The 18,400-nt window shown below is 37.7% G+C and overlaps 1 protein-coding gene across 3 annotated transcripts in view; it reads left to right on the top strand.

Annotated features, from left to right (window-relative positions):
* Positions 1 to 16,134, top strand: part of HIPK3 (homeodomain interacting protein kinase 3) — a 114,343-nt gene extending 98,209 nt beyond the window's left edge. For all 3 annotated transcript variants that reach the window (XM_069803964.1, XM_069803965.1, XM_069803966.1), the window contains 8 exons: positions 2,982 to 3,103; positions 3,273 to 3,397; positions 3,506 to 3,667; positions 4,613 to 4,909; positions 5,802 to 5,942; positions 9,804 to 10,039; positions 10,315 to 10,442; positions 12,095 to 16,134. In XM_069803964.1, coding sequence (XP_069660065.1) covers positions 2,982 to 3,103; positions 3,273 to 3,397; positions 3,506 to 3,667; positions 4,613 to 4,909; positions 5,802 to 5,942; positions 9,804 to 10,039; positions 10,315 to 10,442; positions 12,095 to 12,571 — 1,688 coding nt within the window. In that variant the 3' untranslated portion in view covers positions 12,572 to 16,134. The remainder of the gene's footprint in view (positions 1 to 2,981; positions 3,104 to 3,272; positions 3,398 to 3,505; positions 3,668 to 4,612; positions 4,910 to 5,801; positions 5,943 to 9,803; positions 10,040 to 10,314; positions 10,443 to 12,094) is intronic.
* The last annotated feature ends 2,266 nt before the right edge of the window (positions 16,135 to 18,400 follow it).

Here is an 18,400-nt window from a genome sequence, read left to right as displayed (position 1 = left end):
TGTTTTAAGCAATCCAGAGCCCCCATCTTCACATACCACACACATACATACGTATATGTATACATATATATAACTTGGATAAAATAGAGGGACACAATGTGAAAGCTGAAGCAAGAAAGGAGGGTATTCTGAAATAAAATCTGAGAGGAAACAAGAAAGATGAAGGGAGTATCAGTGTTGTGGTGTATTCTTTGGTGGTGCAGTGTTTTGTTTCTTTTTTGGTGGTGTTGTGTGTTGGGGTTTTTTTGTTTGTTGGTTTGGTTGTGGTTTTGGGGTTGTGGTTTTTTGGTTTTTTTTTCTTTTTTTTTCTTTTTTTTTTTTTTTTTTTTTTTTCCTTCCCTGCCGCACCCCCGACTACATCCCTAGGGTATTCTAGGGATAAAGATAAGAAAATATAACACTTGTGAGAAATCTGTCTGGATAATAAAGTTGCTTTTTTTTAATTGGACTTCCAAATGAATGTTTAAGAAAACATCTGGAAACTTGGGGCTTCTTTTAAGGGTGTAGCTGCCCTATGTAAACAGTGTCACATTTACTGTCCTACTGTTATGGTGAACCAGGACAGCTAGATAGAGCTGCTGCAGCTTTCTGATGGCTGAAAACCACATAACTAAATCTTTGAGAATTTTTATTGCATTGTGCTGTGAGGAGGAAAGGGCAGCTTGGCTGAACTCTCTTGTATTACAAAGGATAAGATTGATTTAAGCCTACAATTTTGTATTTATTGAAAGAAATAATTGGCTGAGGGTTCAGTTCTCAGAAACATTTGGAAGACTGTGAGGTGGAAATGCTAGCAGAGAACTATTTCTGCAGTGTAGAAAACGACCAAATAAGCATAAGCATCTCTAGAAGGACACATGGTAATGCAGTTGACTTCTGTTTCCCTAAACAAATGCATTTGCATCATGTAAATGTAGGTCTTATTTTTTTGGAGGAGTCTTTAAATCCTCATTTAGATCTCAGAACATATCGAGCAAAACTTGTTTTTTCTCTTTATAATGGGCTGATCAAAGCAGAGCTGATGAAAAACAGCCTTTCTTATCCTAGTAATAGTCATTTATGGAGAAGGAAAGGTAGTTTATATTGTTTGCTTATTAAGTTAGCTTGATTATAGTCTTCATTTCCAAAGATGCAATTTATCTGTCTTGGTGATGTTCAGCTTCATGTTGAGATCAGATCTTGAAATGATGGAGTTTATAGGAAGTAGGATTTTTAAGGATGACTTTCAAACTCCTCCTTAGTTCTCCTTCTGCATTTTGACGTTCTAGGAATCACACTAGATTCACTCTGGAAAAAAAACCCCAAACACTTTTAACCTAAACTTAGAGCCCAGGAAGTCTTTATCTCTTTAGATAAAGACAGATACAGCAGACTTTATCAGCAATGTTATTTGTGGCTGCTGCATCTATCTTGGGTTCCAGAAACTCAGGAGAGCTCCGAGTATTCATCGTGCAGAGTGTCTCAGGCTGTATGAGCTAAATGCATAACTTCATACAGATTTCCTTCTGTGCACTTAGTATGGCTAAGTAATTTCTTACTGAAATTGTATATATGCTTTATACAATGACATATTCCATAATTTAAAAACCCTCCTGGTTTCATTATACCCAGATGAATAAAATGATTATAGAAAAGGAAACAGTACAGGCAAATACTTTATCTGTGACCTGTCTACTGTATTCTTAGTATGATGATAAATTTCCAAGTTTAAATTCTGCTACAGCTTGAATAAAGGAAATATATTGTTTTAATCACATAGGTGACAAGTTGAGTTGCTGGCACAGAGGGAAGGGGATATTAATGGTATCTGGCACTGCTTCAAGGTTTCCCTGCTTGGCTCTCTGTCAAATATCTGAAGTGCTAAAGCTCACTACTTCTGTCAGAGTTAAGTTAAGTTAAGCTAAGCTGTCCTGGATGACTGTGTGGAAAAAATTAGTCAACAGCATTTCAAAATTAAAAGCTTTGGACTGCATGGTTATAACTTAGTATTGTGTTGTGACATGAGAGAATTACATCAGATGAAGATTTTCTTTCATACTTTATTGTAAAGATTTTAAAAGAAAACGAACGACTTTTAATCTTTAGTTTAGTAGTTCTTTAGTAAATACCTCCAAACGCCCATTGCTTAGTCTTTGACTAAAGCACAAAACACAAAGTGCTGTTAGAAGGTGAAATTAGTATATTTGCCTAGCCAGGATTTTCTTCTAGCATAGCTATTCTGTTGCAATATCTGTTGAAAAAAACTTCTCTTTCATTTTAGTTTAACATTATTATGTCAAAAATCATTATTATTAGTAAACGTTGCAGCATTGCTGTACATCTGTTAGTTTCTTGTGACAATAAAGAAATCTATACAGAGCATGAGATGCATCTTTTTCCTACTATGGTCTCGTGGTAATATTTCAACAGTGCTACAGTTTGCATTATTTTGACGAAGGGAGAAATAGGATTATGGATTCTACTGCAAATTTTTGATGGCATACACAGAAAATTTTACATTGTCTCCCACAAAACTGATGGTAACAGATAGGGGCATTATACATGTGGCTATAAAAGCTTAGAGGAATGGGTTTCAGCTGGCTGGAAATACAGAGCATGAGATGTGCAGGAGTCAGTTGAGAGAAGCTTTGAAATTCAGTTCTGCCTGCTTTTGTCTGCTTCCTTTCAAATACTTGTGATGCAATTTGTGATAAAGAGTAAATGCTTAGCTTTGCAGAACTTTCTGCCAAAGTCATTCCACTTTCTAGTAGTCTGTTTCCAAATAGTAGCTATTGGCAGTTCTTTCTGGAAATGACAACATCAAATATTTGTGCAGATAAGTAACAGCACAAAAATGTTTTAGGTGCTGATTTGGCTTGAAAGTCTAAATTATGGAATTGGATCATAAACACAAGAAGAAAAAATAGTAAAATGTTATCAGAAAATATATGCAAGGCTGGTGTGTTGCTTAAAGCTTGGGTATGTGTTTTTCTCCCTGATAGGAATTCCTACAAACCATAGTAAACCCACCAGTTTCTCCCTGAGGGTGGATAATGCTGTTCCGTTGGTGACCCAAGCCCACACAATTCAGCCGCTACAGATTCGAGCAGGAATCCTTTCTCAGGTTAGCTTACTTTAAAGTGAAAATCTTCTTTGTTTTATTATTAGTTACTAAGTATTTTTGCCCTGTAGAGTTCTGTTGCAGTCCCTCTTCTGTTTTGTGCTGAACTACAAGCGGCTAATGTAAATTCAGTCATTGCCTGTGTCATGAAATCTTCTCTGCTTCACCACAGACGTGGTCAAATCAGACCCAGCAAATACTGGTTCCTGCATGGCAGCAAGTAGCACCAGTGGCAGCTCCTGCTACATCTCTGGCCTCTGATCCTGTGGCTGGCCCACAGAGGCTTGGAGACTGGGGGTAAGTCCACATATTTTTGTGCAGTACCCTAATGGCTTTGATTTAACAAGATCTATGGATGCTGATGCAAATGACTTGCAATTTAAGACTTCCTTTACTTTTCCTCAGGAAGATGATTACCCAGGGCACCCATTACAATTCAATGATACCACAGCCTCTTTTAACACATCAGATAACCTTGTCTGCCCCTCAGCCAATTAGTGTGGGCATCGCGCATGTTGTCTGGCCTCAGCCTGCAGCTACCAAGAGGAACAAACTGTGTCAGAACAGGTTGGTAGACTCTTTCTAACGTTCGAAGATAGCGTATCTGTAGTTCAGCAGGCAGGGGAATGGCCTGTAAAAGTGGCATGTTTGTTAGTGACAATTGTACTTAAACAGTCTTTCTTTTAGGAAAATTTGTCCTTTCTGCCCTAAGTCTTCATTGTTATTTTGGTAATACAGACTAAATGGAAAAATACTCGCGATAGTAAGAGGTTTTAGTTCCTGTCGATTAGTATGTGCCTATCATGACAGCAAAGTTGTCTTTATAGCCTTTCGGAAGGTATAAGAATATATTGAGGTAGCTCTAATGAGATATTCCTAAGCTTATGTGTGTGAGGATATATCAGGTTTAGACAACTAAAAATAAAGATACTATATAACAGGGTTGCAGGATGCCTTACAATCGTCTTAAGAATAGTCTTTCTTTCACTGGTAGCCAAAAATACTTTAGCTGCTTGCTGAAGAAAATATGCCCCGCTGCCATACAAAGTATTTGTAAAGGTGTGCGACGCTCAGTAAAGGGGAAAGCATGGGTTACAAAGGGCAATGTCAGCAGTCTTTTATTAAGCAAGAATTTCATCCTGAGGCTCCCAGCTTTTCTTTTCAGGGAGAATCTTTGCAGGAAATCTGGCCAGGTTTTGTTTGCTTGTTTTTTGCCCAAATGGGATTTTCATTTCTTTTTTCCTTTATAAGAAAATGGGATTTTCAGTGTATTGTATTCAGTGTTGTTGCAAATTTCAGTCCGAGATATTACTTAGTTTGGATTTTTTTAAATGAATGTCTGAAGTCATCTATGCCCAGTATTTATGACTGTTTACTGTTTTATGTTTTTCTTAGTTTAGAAAATTGGTGTTTTAGCCTACACTGCTTGCTTTGTTGTTGTTGAAAATAGTCCAGTGTTCAGGTCTGAGGGTAGAGATTCACTAAATGTCAAATGGTGTGTTTTCTTCACAGGAGCAATGTGTTACAAAATACCAACATCCAAAATTCAGCCTTTATATCTCCAAAGATACTTAACCTGAAGGCTGTAAAGAGAATAAGTTGTATAGAAGCACAGGACAATCATAACTCAGAAGGACAGGAAAGTAACTGTTGTGAAGCATCGGTCAGGCTGGACCCTGATTCATCTCTTTCAACCAAACAGCGCCAGGCTATCTTCATTGCCGGTTCCCCCAGCCCAGCAGTCAGCGTCATCACCATCAGCAGTGACACAGATGAAGATGACCTAGGACGAACGCACTCACTGAGAGAGTAAGAATCGATGTTTACTTTGATTAAGGTGTTAGTTAAATATAGCTGTCTTAGCATAGCTACTGTATTTAATGAATCTGGGTTAAAAAAAGACAAACAGTGCACTTCTAATCAAATTTCACTGAGAAGTTAACTCTGTAGCAGTATATTATTTGAAAGTGAAAAATACTTTCAAAAGTGTACCTCATTAATCTGTGTATGTTAGACATTTTCAAACCAGAATACTTTCAGGTCCAGCATACTTTTTTTTTCTTAATACTGTCAAACCCTATTTATCTGTTGAGGATTAGTCTTCTGGCTTTGTATAATCAATGCTATCATTCTAGCAGTAGCATCCAGTAGATAATATTACATACATATGGGTGAAAAATAATTCCCTAACAGTATGAAAAGGTGTGCTTTTGGGTATAAAAGCAGATGCTGAGTATGGTCCCCCAAAGGAGTTTTCTTTCACAAAGCTAATGAAGAAACATGTATCATTTTAAATGAGAGCTTAAAAGTTTAATGTTTGTTCGACTTCATTTTTACTTGTAATGACTCTGAACTGGAGGAACTTGTATTTTAAATCTAAACTTTGTCAAATGTTTCAAAGCTCTGAACTGTCATAGTAAACTCTTCATCTACTTGTTTTAGTATTGATTCAGTAAAAAATTTATTCATTTAGTAGGTTTCAAAAAATGCATGTTTAGTCTAGAATTTCCAAAGGAACACTGAAAAGGTTTAAAATCTGTTATGGATGTAAGAGAAACTAGGAGTTGGATATTAATTTACATTTAAGGGACCTTTTATAATATTTGACCCCTTCTTATTCCATAATTACACCTAAGTCAGTGGCATATGGAAAGAATGAATGAGAGATGGTATGTTTGCTCACTTTCTTTTTGTGTGGTAGGTGTAAAGGTAGCCTTGACTGTGAAGCCTGCCAGAACACCCTGAACATCGACCGCGTGTGTTCTCTCAGCAGTCCTGATAGCACTCTGAGTACTAGCTCCTCGGGACAGTCTAGTCCGTCTCCTTGCAAGAGATCCAACAGGTAAGAAGTTGTGCTCTTTTCAAAAAGAAAGATCTGAGTATACAGCAGACTCAGTTGATACTAAAAAATGCAAAAGATTTATGTTGCCATCTGGTGAGGCTAAATGATGTACTTAAAAATTAATTTTTTGGCCTACAGTTGCACAGCATAGACTATTCTTTTATCATTCCTAACAGATCTGTCTTGCTACATTGGAAGTTTTCAGAATACTGAATGAATGATATTTACACAGACAATATAAACATATTGCATGCAACTAACTTCCCGTAGAACAAAAACCTCCTAAGGTTGCAAAATTAAGTAGGCCAAAGTACAGTGCGACGAATTTGAAGTTACCAGAATATCTTTAATTTTTGCACCCTCTTGTTCTCACATTGTGTATCTTGTATTGTAATCTTTAGTGATATTGATGCCCTTTTTATTCTACTGAATATAAGCTTCCCTTATGTGAACACTGTTCATATGAGCAGCTTTTAAACAGTTTTATCTTCACTGCTTGATGTCTACTTAAGCCTTCATTTTTGCACATTATTCAAAATTCACTCTTAGAAAAGCATTCAATGTAACTCTGAAAATGAAGGGCATTTTTGCTACAGTACCTGAGAGCTTGACACTAAAGCATATATCTGTGTGACACTCGTAAGACATGCACCTGTGACACAGTCAGAAGCTCCCACTGACTTGGGATGTCCTGGTTGGGGCTTTTCCTCTTATTTTGGTCTCTGCCCTTCCAGCACTAATATGTTGAAAGTTTACTTGCAGCTATGAGTACTTGGCACTTCTACAAATCAAATTCCTAGATGTGAGTTTGGGGATGAAGAAACATTTGGAAATACAGAGTTGCTGGTATTGGTGAGAAGTTTGGTTTAATATGATTTACCCAGTATCTCACAGAAATTCTGTGACCTAGGGATACAATTCATTTTTTTTAAGCAACCTGTGTGCTGCCATAAGCATGACCAATTCTTTTCTTTTTAGTCTACATTTCACTTCCTACTTTCCGTAGAATAGCTTTCTCTATAGAAAAGAGTGATTCAGACTTGGAGCAGTTTCGTTTTGCAAAATGAGTAAGATTAGAGTCTTAATAAAAAAAAGTTTGTTTAAAGTAATTAAAGAGTCTATCACAGCATGTATTGACAAGGAGATGGAACCGCTAGTCTGTACAGGCAGTTTTATATGTTTTAAATTTTGGACAGCCTGACTTAATGATGCTTTTAATGGATAATTTATATATATAAATGATTCTGTTTATATAAATACAATCCTCTCCCTTCAGGAGAAAAAAAAAAAAAAAAAAAGGCGGGGGTGGGGGGAAGACCTGTGCATGAACAACTTTGACATCCATTTGGTATTCTGTAAGGCCTGAACTCTTCGGATTCAGTGAACAAATCTCTGCAGTATTGGACACTGAATACACCGAAAGGTGTTGTGGGTTGCTCTTCTTTGTACTGTCCAGGGCTGGGAAGGCATATTCTAAGGAGGTGATGTGTATAGTCTGGTGAGTGCTAGGACTAGGGAAAGATTTTAAGTTTACTCAAGATGCAGCTTTGTGTTACGCTTAATCCAGTCACACAGGTTTTTGGGTGGATTAGTTTTCTGTTAAGTTACTAAATTGATCCAACTCATTCTGTGGATGCAACTGCTAGATCCAACAACAAAACTATACTAATGGAGCATATGGATAGATTTTTCATTTTTTTTAGAGTGACTTGATGTAGAAGAGAATCCCAGACAAATTTCTGCCATTTCTGGGACTTTGGAGATATTAAAACAAGAAGTTGCCAGAGTTACATAGGTGGACTAAACCAGGTATATTTCCCTGGTCTTATTTTCAAGCATTTGTCATTTCTGACTGTAAAGCAAGAGAATAACAAGAAGCATTTGGAGAATTTGCATTCACATGGTTAAATTTTAGTAAAGATTTAGGTAACAAGACGTGTCTTATACTGGGAGGTGTCAGGTAGTCTTACTGGTCAATAGTTAACATTGGCAGTCCTGCTTATGATATTCTTTAATATCAAAACGTTCAAAACTTCAGACAAGTTTTTTTCATAAAGACCTGCTTGATTGAATGTTTTCTTTGAATTGCAAGGAACTGACATGTAATTCAGTTCCCCTCTGTAACTCAACTTTAGGTCAATAGCAGAGGAGTGCATCAGATTCTGGTTTCATTAGCATTCAACTAAGTCAGTCATATAATTAGTAACTTGAATCAAAAGTTAATAATATAGAAATACAATTAATTGCTCAGTAGTTGTCACAGTATCAATAGTTGTTACTTAAAAAACTATTCGGAATTACCTAGCTCTGTTGTCTTAAGACTTCGGGGTTTTGTGCTGGCCCTCATAATGTCAAAGTACTTTTCACAAAAAAAATTAAATTTTATAAATGGTTTTATTAATATTGTCTTCATTTAATCACCATGCTATAAGGACCTGTTACATTAGCTATAAAATCACCAAAGGACTTGACCGTATCTTTAGGGATTAGTGAATTCACTGCTTGTTACTTGCATGTTTTAAGTTAAGCATGTATTCTACCAATTTTTGATATAAACTGGAGTTTTCATGTTTGTCTAGTTTATAGAAATTCTTAATTCTCATGCCTATCCTTTCTATCCGGGAACTTTGTTAGCATCTACACTTACTTATTCATCACCCCATACCATTCATTTTAGCTCCGTTAAGTGAAGGATGTCTCTTGCTATCTATGTAATCCATACCTGGCACAGTCCCAGCTGAGGACTAGTTAAATTTCTTTTTTGTTGTTGTTGGTGGTGGGTCTGTGATGTACCTTTTGCTTGTGTAATTAATAATACATAAATGAGATTAATATATTTTCTGGCAATATACCTCATCATAAACTAGTTTCCTTTCCCAGTTTGTTTACTACTTGCTGCCTAAAAGGTGTTTGGTTCTGGTTCCCCTGATTGGACTGTGGTCTCGCTTCTGGCAGCTGGCATTTACCATCTTCTTAGCCCTTTCTTCTTCTGATACAAGCACGGAGATTCCATGAATGTTAGGAAAGGCTATTATTATGAGTTGATTTCTCCACCTCTTTCCCCTTCCAGCTGCTTTGGTAAAAGCAGTGGTTGAATGAATGAGTTTGCACCACTTGACCAGCATGGATTTCACAGACCACCAGTGCCAAAATAGTCGCCGTGTAAATAGCGGGTAGTTTTTGTCTCCTTAATCTAAATCTGTTTAAAAGAATCTATCAGTTACACTCAGGCAGTGCTCTCCGGAGGAGCTTCAGAGAGACCTAATTTTTCAGTAGATAAGGTCTAGCGTAGCTGCTGGTGGTTGATATGGAGATGAGAGGGAGCTGCCTGCCACTGTGCAGGTTGCCTCCTTGGTGCTCTCTATCCCACGCTGACTCTCACAGACCCCAGGGATGGCTTTTTGCAGGCTCTGGGATGTGGCTGATGTCTAGAAGGAAGTTAGATCAGTATGTTCTCTTTTGCTAGGGTAGTAACCATCAGGAGACCTTTATGTTTTGAGTCAGGAAGAAACAAAGTAATCTTCTTCGACCCTTTATTTGGTGTAAAAATCTGAATTTCAGGTGGATTATAAGTACGAGATTATTTAAAAAATAAATTAAAAAGTGAGTGCAAGTTGGGTTACACATCTAAGTCTTTAAGTAGAAATTGCCTCCTTTGTCTGAACCTTGCAATTTATGGGTAGAATGAGTTTGAATATTGAACTGCCATCTGAATGTCTGTGCTTGTATAATTAAAATATAACATTTTTATACACCTTTGAGTGGTTTCACTTCCATAAATTTTATATGGCATTTTAATAAAATGCATCTGTATTACAAAAAATGTATTTGTTTCAATGCAATACTTTTATTTTTTGATAGTATGTCAGATGACGAACAGGAAAGTGGATGTGATACGGTGGATGGTTCTCCAACTTCAGACTCTTCAGGACATGACAGCCCATTTGTGGAAGATGGCTTTGTAGCTAATACCAATAAAAATAAGGAAGCAAGAGCATCAGTTAATCCTGAAACCAAATCAGCTGTTTGCACAGTAGTGGTACCACCAATGAGACTTGAAAACAGGTTACATCTTGGTGAACAGATGGTGAATACAGGTAAGTTAGGTGTTTTTTTCTTTCTATACCAGTAGATAAGAATAGAAATTTGAATATCTATTCAACAGCCATACATACGAAGATTTTGACCTACTCATATATCTGCTAATCTGTAATATAACACTTCTAAATTGTGTTGGTTTTTAAGACTTTAATTAGTGTATTATTTTATTATTTCTCCCTGTATGCTGAAGCAAATGAAACTTTTGTCTAATTTTTGTTAGAAGAGAATAGTGACAACAAAACCATAACATTGTTCATTTGTATCTTGGAAGATGCTACGTGCCAGCCACTGAAAAAGGGGCGGTCTGTCCTGGGAAGAATAAACCAGTCTTCTGTTGTAGGAAGCCGTCAGCAAAAACTGACATCAGCATTCCATCAGCAACATACAAACTTCAGTCAGGTATGTGTGCTTACACACATCTAAGAAGTATTTTTTCTGTTTTGAGGTTCCAAACGTGCTGAATGCTCACAATTTCAATTGCTGTAAATGGCAACTGCAGGTTTTCAACAGCTTGATTGCAGAAGTGTTCAAATCTTGAAAAATGGATTTCGACTTACTGGGCAAGTCATAAGTATCTTTCACTTTTGGTCATTTTCTTAAAGCAGATGACTTTATTTTAAAAAATTATAGAAGAGCTGTACTGGGAAAATTATCAATGCCTACACAAAATCAAAGCATGAGACAAAATGAAAAATATGTTAGTGTATTTTTTTTCCTACATCCAGATGCTAAAATGCTCATAGTATGCAGTTAAAATCTGGGGCTATATTTCAGTCTTGTTCTATTGGTAGTGTGCATGAAAGTGCCTGTAGTTTGAGTACCCAGAGATGGGACAGAGCTTAGCAAACCCAACTGTTTCTTACCTTTGCTGCCAGGTAGTGAAGCTGGGCCAGAAGAGGCTTTGATTGTAGTTCAATCCAATCTTGGAAGATACTCGAAGTTAATTTAAAAGCTACTTTTATCGTTACCCAACAACATAGTAAATGTGTCTACTGTGGCTGAGAACTGAAGTTGACACGTGACATCAAGTTTAAGCCCCTTTTTAATTAATCAATTTTGAGCTGTAGCTGCACTGAGCTTTTGGTTAGATATCTGGAGGTACATTTGATGTAAGAGCAGTACCTGTTTGTATAAGTCTTGCAGAGTAACTAACTGTCAATATTAAATTGTAAGTTAAATACTAAATGCAAGCATGCTATATGTAGATAAGAGGATTTACCAATAATGACTTGAATAGTTTAGATTGAAAGAAACATTTGGGTGGGTGACACCATCTCCCCTTCCGCATGATTATGCGGAAGGATTGGTTTAATTAATTCTAAGCAAACCTTAATATGATCAGAATAGTATTAATTTTTAATCTCTTCAGTGACTGCAGCTCCTCAGCCTCTTGGCAGAAAGTGTAGAATGTTATTTTCATTACAGAAATTTATGCTGATCCTTCCTTCTTTGTTTGGTAGATGCCCTATGTAGTTTGAAGCCTGCATCATTTAATAGGAGTAACTGATTTTTAGTCTTTCTCTTTATAACTGTCAATAATTGCCACATCTTCCTGTGATCATAGCCCTAGACTTCTGTTTGCCTAGTTGTCTCAGATATTTTCAATCCGTTTATTATTTTTTCTGCTCTCCTCTAAAATTTCTCTCCTATTTGTCCTCTTTGTGCCTCATTATGGTGCCCAAACTGAATGCAGCACTTCCAATTGATGCCAAGCCAGTGCTGAGTAGAGTGGAATAAGCACCTTGCTCATGTGATACATGGTATTTCTGTTAAAACAGCCCAGCATGGCATTTTATCTTTTTTTTTTTTTTTTTGCAAGAGCATTAAAATAACTTTGTGTTCTGTTTACCATCTCTTATTGTCAGATTTCCTGTCTGTGCTACTATCTAAACAGCTAATATTTTTTTGTTTGTTTAAGCATTTAATTATTCCTGTCTCTATATTTCTCTTGATTTTTAAGTTGACTAGTTTTAGTGCATTATTCCATTTTTCAAACTCTCCTTATACTGGCTATTGAATGTTAAGACCTGCCCATTTCTCTCTGTGGACAGGTTCAGCACTTTGGATCTGGGCCGCAGGAATGGAACGGAAACTATGCTCATTGGAGGCAGCAGGCTTACATCCCAGCCGGCGTTGCCGGTCATGCTTTCTCCCTTCCGCAAGGAAGTCCAAATCACACTACCGTGCACGCGCATCTCTCTGGAAGTACCCACCTTGGAGGACAGCCTGCTATTCTTCCCTACCCGTCGTCAGCACCCCTTAGTACTGCTGCGCCTGTTGCCCACCTCCTTGCCTCGCCATGTACCTCAAGACCCTTGTTACAACATCCAACGTACAATATATCTCATCCCAGTGGTATAGTACACCAAGTTCCAGTTGGCATCAATCCCCGTCTCTTACCTTCCCCAACCATTCATCAGACTCAGTACAAACCAATTTTCCCTCCGCATTCGTACATTGCAGCATCACCTGCTTACACAGGATTTCCACTGAGTCCAACAAAACTCAGCCAGTATCCATTTATGTGAGAACTCAAATACAGTATATTGAGGAAGCTCAATGATACAGAAGTTTGGTTTAAGAAGAAACATGGTATTTATTAAATATTAGCCATGGCACAACAGGAAAATTATTTTTTTGAATCATGTAGACTTGGGTGCAATTTAAACTCTGAGCTTTAAAAAAAAAAACAAACTCACTTTTAATGTGTTTTGCACATTTGGTATAACTTGTCTTTGGTCATGTTATCTTCTTATATAGTAACTTTAGACAGGTGACTTATGGGAGCAGAAATCTGGTTTTGCTCCTGCTATTTTTTATAAAATTGCCTTCTAACTAGTGCAAGACACGTCTACATTTGGGAAGCCATTCAGTGTACAGAACTAGAGCAACAGATGCACATGTGTCAGCAGTACAGTGTAGAAGTAACTTGTTTGTATTGCGTATCTTGGTGTTTAAATGTTGAGTCACTTATCTAAAAGTTGAGCTGTTGTTCTTCACATTGCATGTGTCTTTTGCATGGGCAAAAAAAAAAAGCCTAAACATTGCTCTTAAATGTTGTTGTCCTAATAATCTCAGCTGCATTGTAAACTGTTCCCACACATAGTGCCTTAAATATTTGAGGTTGTTAATGTTATTACTTATATATAAATGTTGAGGACTGCAGCACTTAAAAATTCAGATCTGCTGATTTTTTGATAGCGTAATGCTCATTTTGGGTTTTGTGTGGTATGATTTTAGTATTGGGTGTGTTTTCCTTATCGAGAAGGCAGCATGTTTTGCTGTAGCCGAATTTTGCTGTCTTTTTTTCCCCCAGAATGATCTAGCTTCAAGACAAGACTTTAGTAGTGCTTAAGAAAAGTTGATTCAGTAGCTATTGAGTAGTGACACACAACACAGTATTTCATACAGGTAAATGGAACTGCAGTACAACCCAAGTAGTTTATTTTAAAAGTGTTTGTCTAATTGGATATAATAAAATGTTTAGAGGTGCGGTAGGCATGACTGACTAGCTAATGAAAGAAAAAGCCAAGTGCTCATTGATCCATGATGTGGTTTCATCTTAGCTTGAGCAAACCATGCAGTATTTAATAACTAGTAGCAGAGTATTTACTATTGAAGCTTGAAAAGATGTGAGTTCTTTGTGTGCAATCTTACATTTATGCATGGGAGAGATTTTAGTCTTTTTACATTATAGTATTTGTTTTAGCCTGTTGCGGGTGTTTGCTTATTTAATACATTCCGTCAGGGACGTAAATTACATGCTTTTTGCATTTTTTTTTTTTTTTCCTTAGGAAGTGTGTCTTTTCGTTTTTTGTTTTGTTCAAATGAAGTTGCTTTTGCAGCACCAAAGACTTAATCATCCATTTCCTATACAAGGTAGCTACTTTTTCATAGACCTCAAGTATACTGTAGTGTAGAGATGGGGTTTACAGAAGGTATTAAGCTGAGGCTGTGTTTTAGCTTATGGGCAAGTAATAAATTGTATCATTTATCTTGAATGTATCATAGATAAGCTGCTATATAATGATTGCCACTTCAGATAGCTGTGAAATTAGGTGATTAACTAGTTCTTTCTTAGCCTTCTAATTTCTGTACAAGTCTAATTACATGAAATAGAAGCCGGGTTTTGGGTTTGGGTGTTTTTTTTGTTTGTGTTTTTTCTTTTTTTTTTTTTTAAATTTTGTTTTCATGTTTGAAGTGTCGTAACTACTATACTGTAAATGATGGAAGATGATTGCATATGTTTTTTTGGTGTGTGTTATTTGCATCAGTATTTTATCTCCATTAACTTTGAGCTCATCACTGCATATAAGTGGATGTATTGATGTAACTTAATTTTTTTTATGTTTTCATATTGGCATTGTGTAGACACTTAAGAAGCTGCATCTTGCAGGCTTGACTTAACTTTTTTTTAAAACAAAATCTGGAATACAATCCTTGCAATGTTGACTGGAATAAGAGTGCAAACCATTTGAGTTTAACTCTGTCAATAAGCTAATAACTGGTAATCTTTTTCTTTACTCCACTAACACAAGCAGTGTTTTATTTAATGAATGTCTGAATGAAATAAATGTGCCTACGTTTGATTTATTTTTTAAGTAATAACTAAAATAAACAGTATTAGATCATAAAAAATAATAAAAATACCAGCAGTACATTTTTAATCACACTGAAAATTAAGAAACCTAACTTTTCCCAAAAGTTTCAGTGTTTTTAGTAATCAACTCTATGCATTTTGTACAAGTGTGTGTATATAAAGTATACATTAGAAACTAGGAGTATCCTGATGAATTTGAAATCTTATCAACACATATATAAAGCCTAAATATAGGGAGTCAAGAAAATGCTCAAATTGGATATCCACCTTACCACTTCAAACTTGTGCTATATGGTCCAGCAGATAGTTTTGTGTTCACTCCCTTGTGTTGGGAAGCGATGTTTTTTTGGTGCTTACTCCATTGCAGGCAATGGACACACCAAGAATCACCAATGCAAATGGAGTAGATGAATTTTGTATTGTGATAACAAAAAAAATACTGCATCTTTTTTTCTGGGGCCATGGGGATCTTCATTGGTCTAATGTATTTACTGTACTTTCTTTTTACTGTGCTTAAGGTTTTAAGCTAACGTGCTTGTTAAATTGACACAATTATCTGTATATCACAACAGTATCCTATCGTATGCAGGAAAAAGTTGCTGTAAATGCGCCCCAAATTAGATCTGCTGCTCTTTCTATGTAATGTAATTTTAGAAATGTCTGCATTTCAAAGAATGAAATATTTGGGATCCTGCCACAGCTTAAATTCAATATACCGGGTGACTTTTTCCCCCATCCTGCAATACACCCGGAGAGAACGGACTCTTGTCACTGCGAGTGTCCGGGGCCCATCTGCAGAAAAAAAAAAGCTTTCAGGGCGAGGACCTTTTCTGTGGAAAAAGTCATCCTCTGAGAAGCATTTATACACGTTACCGTTTTAATGCCTTTTTTAAATAAAACACTGCATGACTACGGAATTGCATATCTGCATATTACTTTAATTTGCAAGATTTTATATGAATTTCTTGTGTTCAGTTTTTAACTTTACTTCAGGGTGTTTTATTGGTCAAATATGCTACTGTATTAACTTTCTTGGTTTTAATTTTTAAATTTTCTGTTTTTACTGCTAATTAACTTGGTTTGTGTTAAGTAAAAGTTAAATCACACTGCAAGCTGTAGGAAGACTTGTTCTAGAAATACCCAGTGATAGAGACTTGATTAATAAGTTTGAACTGTTACTGTTTAACAATTTGTAGACTCGTGGCTTTTTTTTGCTTTGGATTTCTATGCTACACTAGTTCGCCATGTAGCAATTGCACTGTGCAATATTACAATATGAGGACTGGGAAAATTTTTTATGGATGTAATGTCTCTTACAGTTTGCGATAGTATTTCTTTCTAGTTCTCAGTGATTTAAATGTGACCAAGCCTTCTGTACTTTGTCACAAAAAGCGGGTTTTCCAGGTGACTATTTTGGTGAGTGTCAAAATAAGAATTTATGGTGTATTACTGTCGAGATTCACTTTGAATTAAAATATATATTGCAGCAGATGACTTTTGGTGGCTTTCCTTTTTTTGCTGCGTTACATCAAAGCCGGGTTAAGGCAAAAGTGACAAAAATTCAGAGGGAGGGCCCCAAAGTTCTGATACGCTGATTTGACTAAGCTTCTCTTCTTTCTGAAATTTTAACTTTTATTAACTTTTCAAGGTTTGCTTAGGAGGATCTTGAGATTCTGCCTTTAGCGTAGCCAAACCTTGAAGGTTCCTTGTTCTGGATGTCCCACTTCTGCAACCTTAGAAAAAGGTTATCTGGCCCAGATCACCAGCAGAGACGTCAGCGCAGCCGAAGTTCGTACCAAGCCTGTGGCAGCTGCTGCTTGGCCAGCAGGACGGTGCTCCCGCTGCCGCAGATGGCCCCACGCGGTCAGTGGCTCCAGATGGCCAGCCTGGTACGGACCAGACGTCCGTGGAAGGGGCATCTGCCGGTGCTGTTGTCAGCCAAATGGGCTCATTCCGCCGTGGGCTTACAGTGCTTGCTGAAATCTCGTGGTTTGGAAGCTGTCGTGAAGCAGGCTATTGGGTACGCGTGTTTCTGAAGTAGCGTGGTTTCTGTGCCTAACATCGCGTTTAAGGTGCTGTTAGAAATGAAGGGTAAAAGACTGAAATGACAGTGCAATATATTTTGGATACCAAAATATTTCAGAACTGACGGAAAGCTTTGCTTTGCTAAATGCGAGGTGCTGCCGTCACTGATCTTTTACAGCTGCTCGCTCTTCAATGCAGGTTGGTCATGCTGTCTGCAAAGCTTTTCCTGCAGCACTGTACCTTAGGCTACATGAAAATGCATCTGTCCAAATTCTACAGACACCTCTGTTGCTATGAAAGCTGCTTCCTTTTCATTCTTTACGGTTAGACTCACGTATTGTTGACTTAAATGCGTGTTGACGTTGGTATCTATATCCCACGTTTCCCATAGCAAATAGGGCCATTGCCTTGGTGTATTTTACACTCTTGCTTTTGGCAACATCTAACAAACAAGGAAAGGCAGCCTGAGCCTTTCCGAGGGAATACGCTGTCTGTGAAGTCCTTTCCATTCTTGCTTTCTATTAGTAATAATGTCCGACTGTCCCCTGTGCTCTTTCCCGTCCTGTGGAAGGATAGGACTAGGACAGACAGTTAGGAGTAAGTAAGCTTCCTCTCAGCCGCCTTTAGGATGACTAACACTGGTTTAAAATTTGGTATTTCCCCTGTCGCTAAATGCAAAGGACAAACTTACACTGCAGTTATGGCAGCAGATTCATTCAAGGAAAAGCTTTCAGAGTCAATGGAACTGTCACATGCTACGGATCTGTAGCGGGACAAACGGGTTCAGGATGATGCTATGTTTTCTCAATGAATTAGCTTAAGTTTTCAGCTGGAGAGATGATCGCTCTCTGGGAGGCAACAGAGACGCTACTGTTTGGTATCACTCACAAAGCAGTACAGTCCTGACGATCACGGTAGATTCACATTAATCACTGCAACTCACGCGTACTGTGATTTCGGCTCCCGTAATGAATTGAGGCAGCGTGAGTCAAAGTTTCGGTAGGGTTGTGAAATACTACCGCTCCCCGCTTAAAGAGCTGTAACTTCCTTGCAGGCCTGTAATGTTCGGCATGCGTGTCTTGTGCGGTGCAGAGCTCTGGGGAACGCCAGAGAAATGCTGTAGCCCTTCCTGCCTCTTTTCCCACACTGAATGATGTGGTGACTGAAATGCTCAGTCTGATGTCCTGCTGTGCAGGCAGGCGTGTTAAATCATGGATAAGGTTTGACGGTGTTTGATGTTAATCATATCTTCCTACCTTTCACCCGTAAGCAGGTGCATTTTCTCTCTCAGGAGAGGTGGATACGTGCGCTAAGCAGATTCAGATGATTCCAGCTGTCCCTGTCTTGGGGAACAGCACTGAGTATTCTTTGTTAAAACGATGAAGCTTCATGCTGAGAGGCTAAAATACACATTGGAATGGATTCTTCTTATATCCTGAAGTAGCGGGTTAGGAGCATCTACACCCTGTTGGTAGAGGTGGCTGGAGACTGGACTCCATTCTGTGGCTGTATTTGTGGAGCGAGCTGTTCATAAACTTGGCCTGTCTGTTCATCAAAATGAGAAATGCCAACAGTTCTGTTGCGAAGATGGAGACCGTGGCCTGCCACCTGCTTCATGGAGAAGTCGCTGCATGGCCATGGTCTCGTCTCTTCTGTGGGTGAGATTCTTACCTATGGGTTCCTTCGTAAAGACGAGCAAGACTCAAAATGATTGCGGTACTCTTCCCCAGCA

Source organism: Haliaeetus albicilla, chromosome 16 (genome assembly GCF_947461875.1).
Source record: "Haliaeetus albicilla chromosome 16, bHalAlb1.1, whole genome shotgun sequence".
Classification (NCBI taxonomy): domain Eukaryota; kingdom Metazoa; phylum Chordata; class Aves; order Accipitriformes; family Accipitridae; genus Haliaeetus; species Haliaeetus albicilla.
Note: the sequence above shows the minus strand (reverse complement) of the source record. Positions and strands in the feature narration are given on the sequence as shown.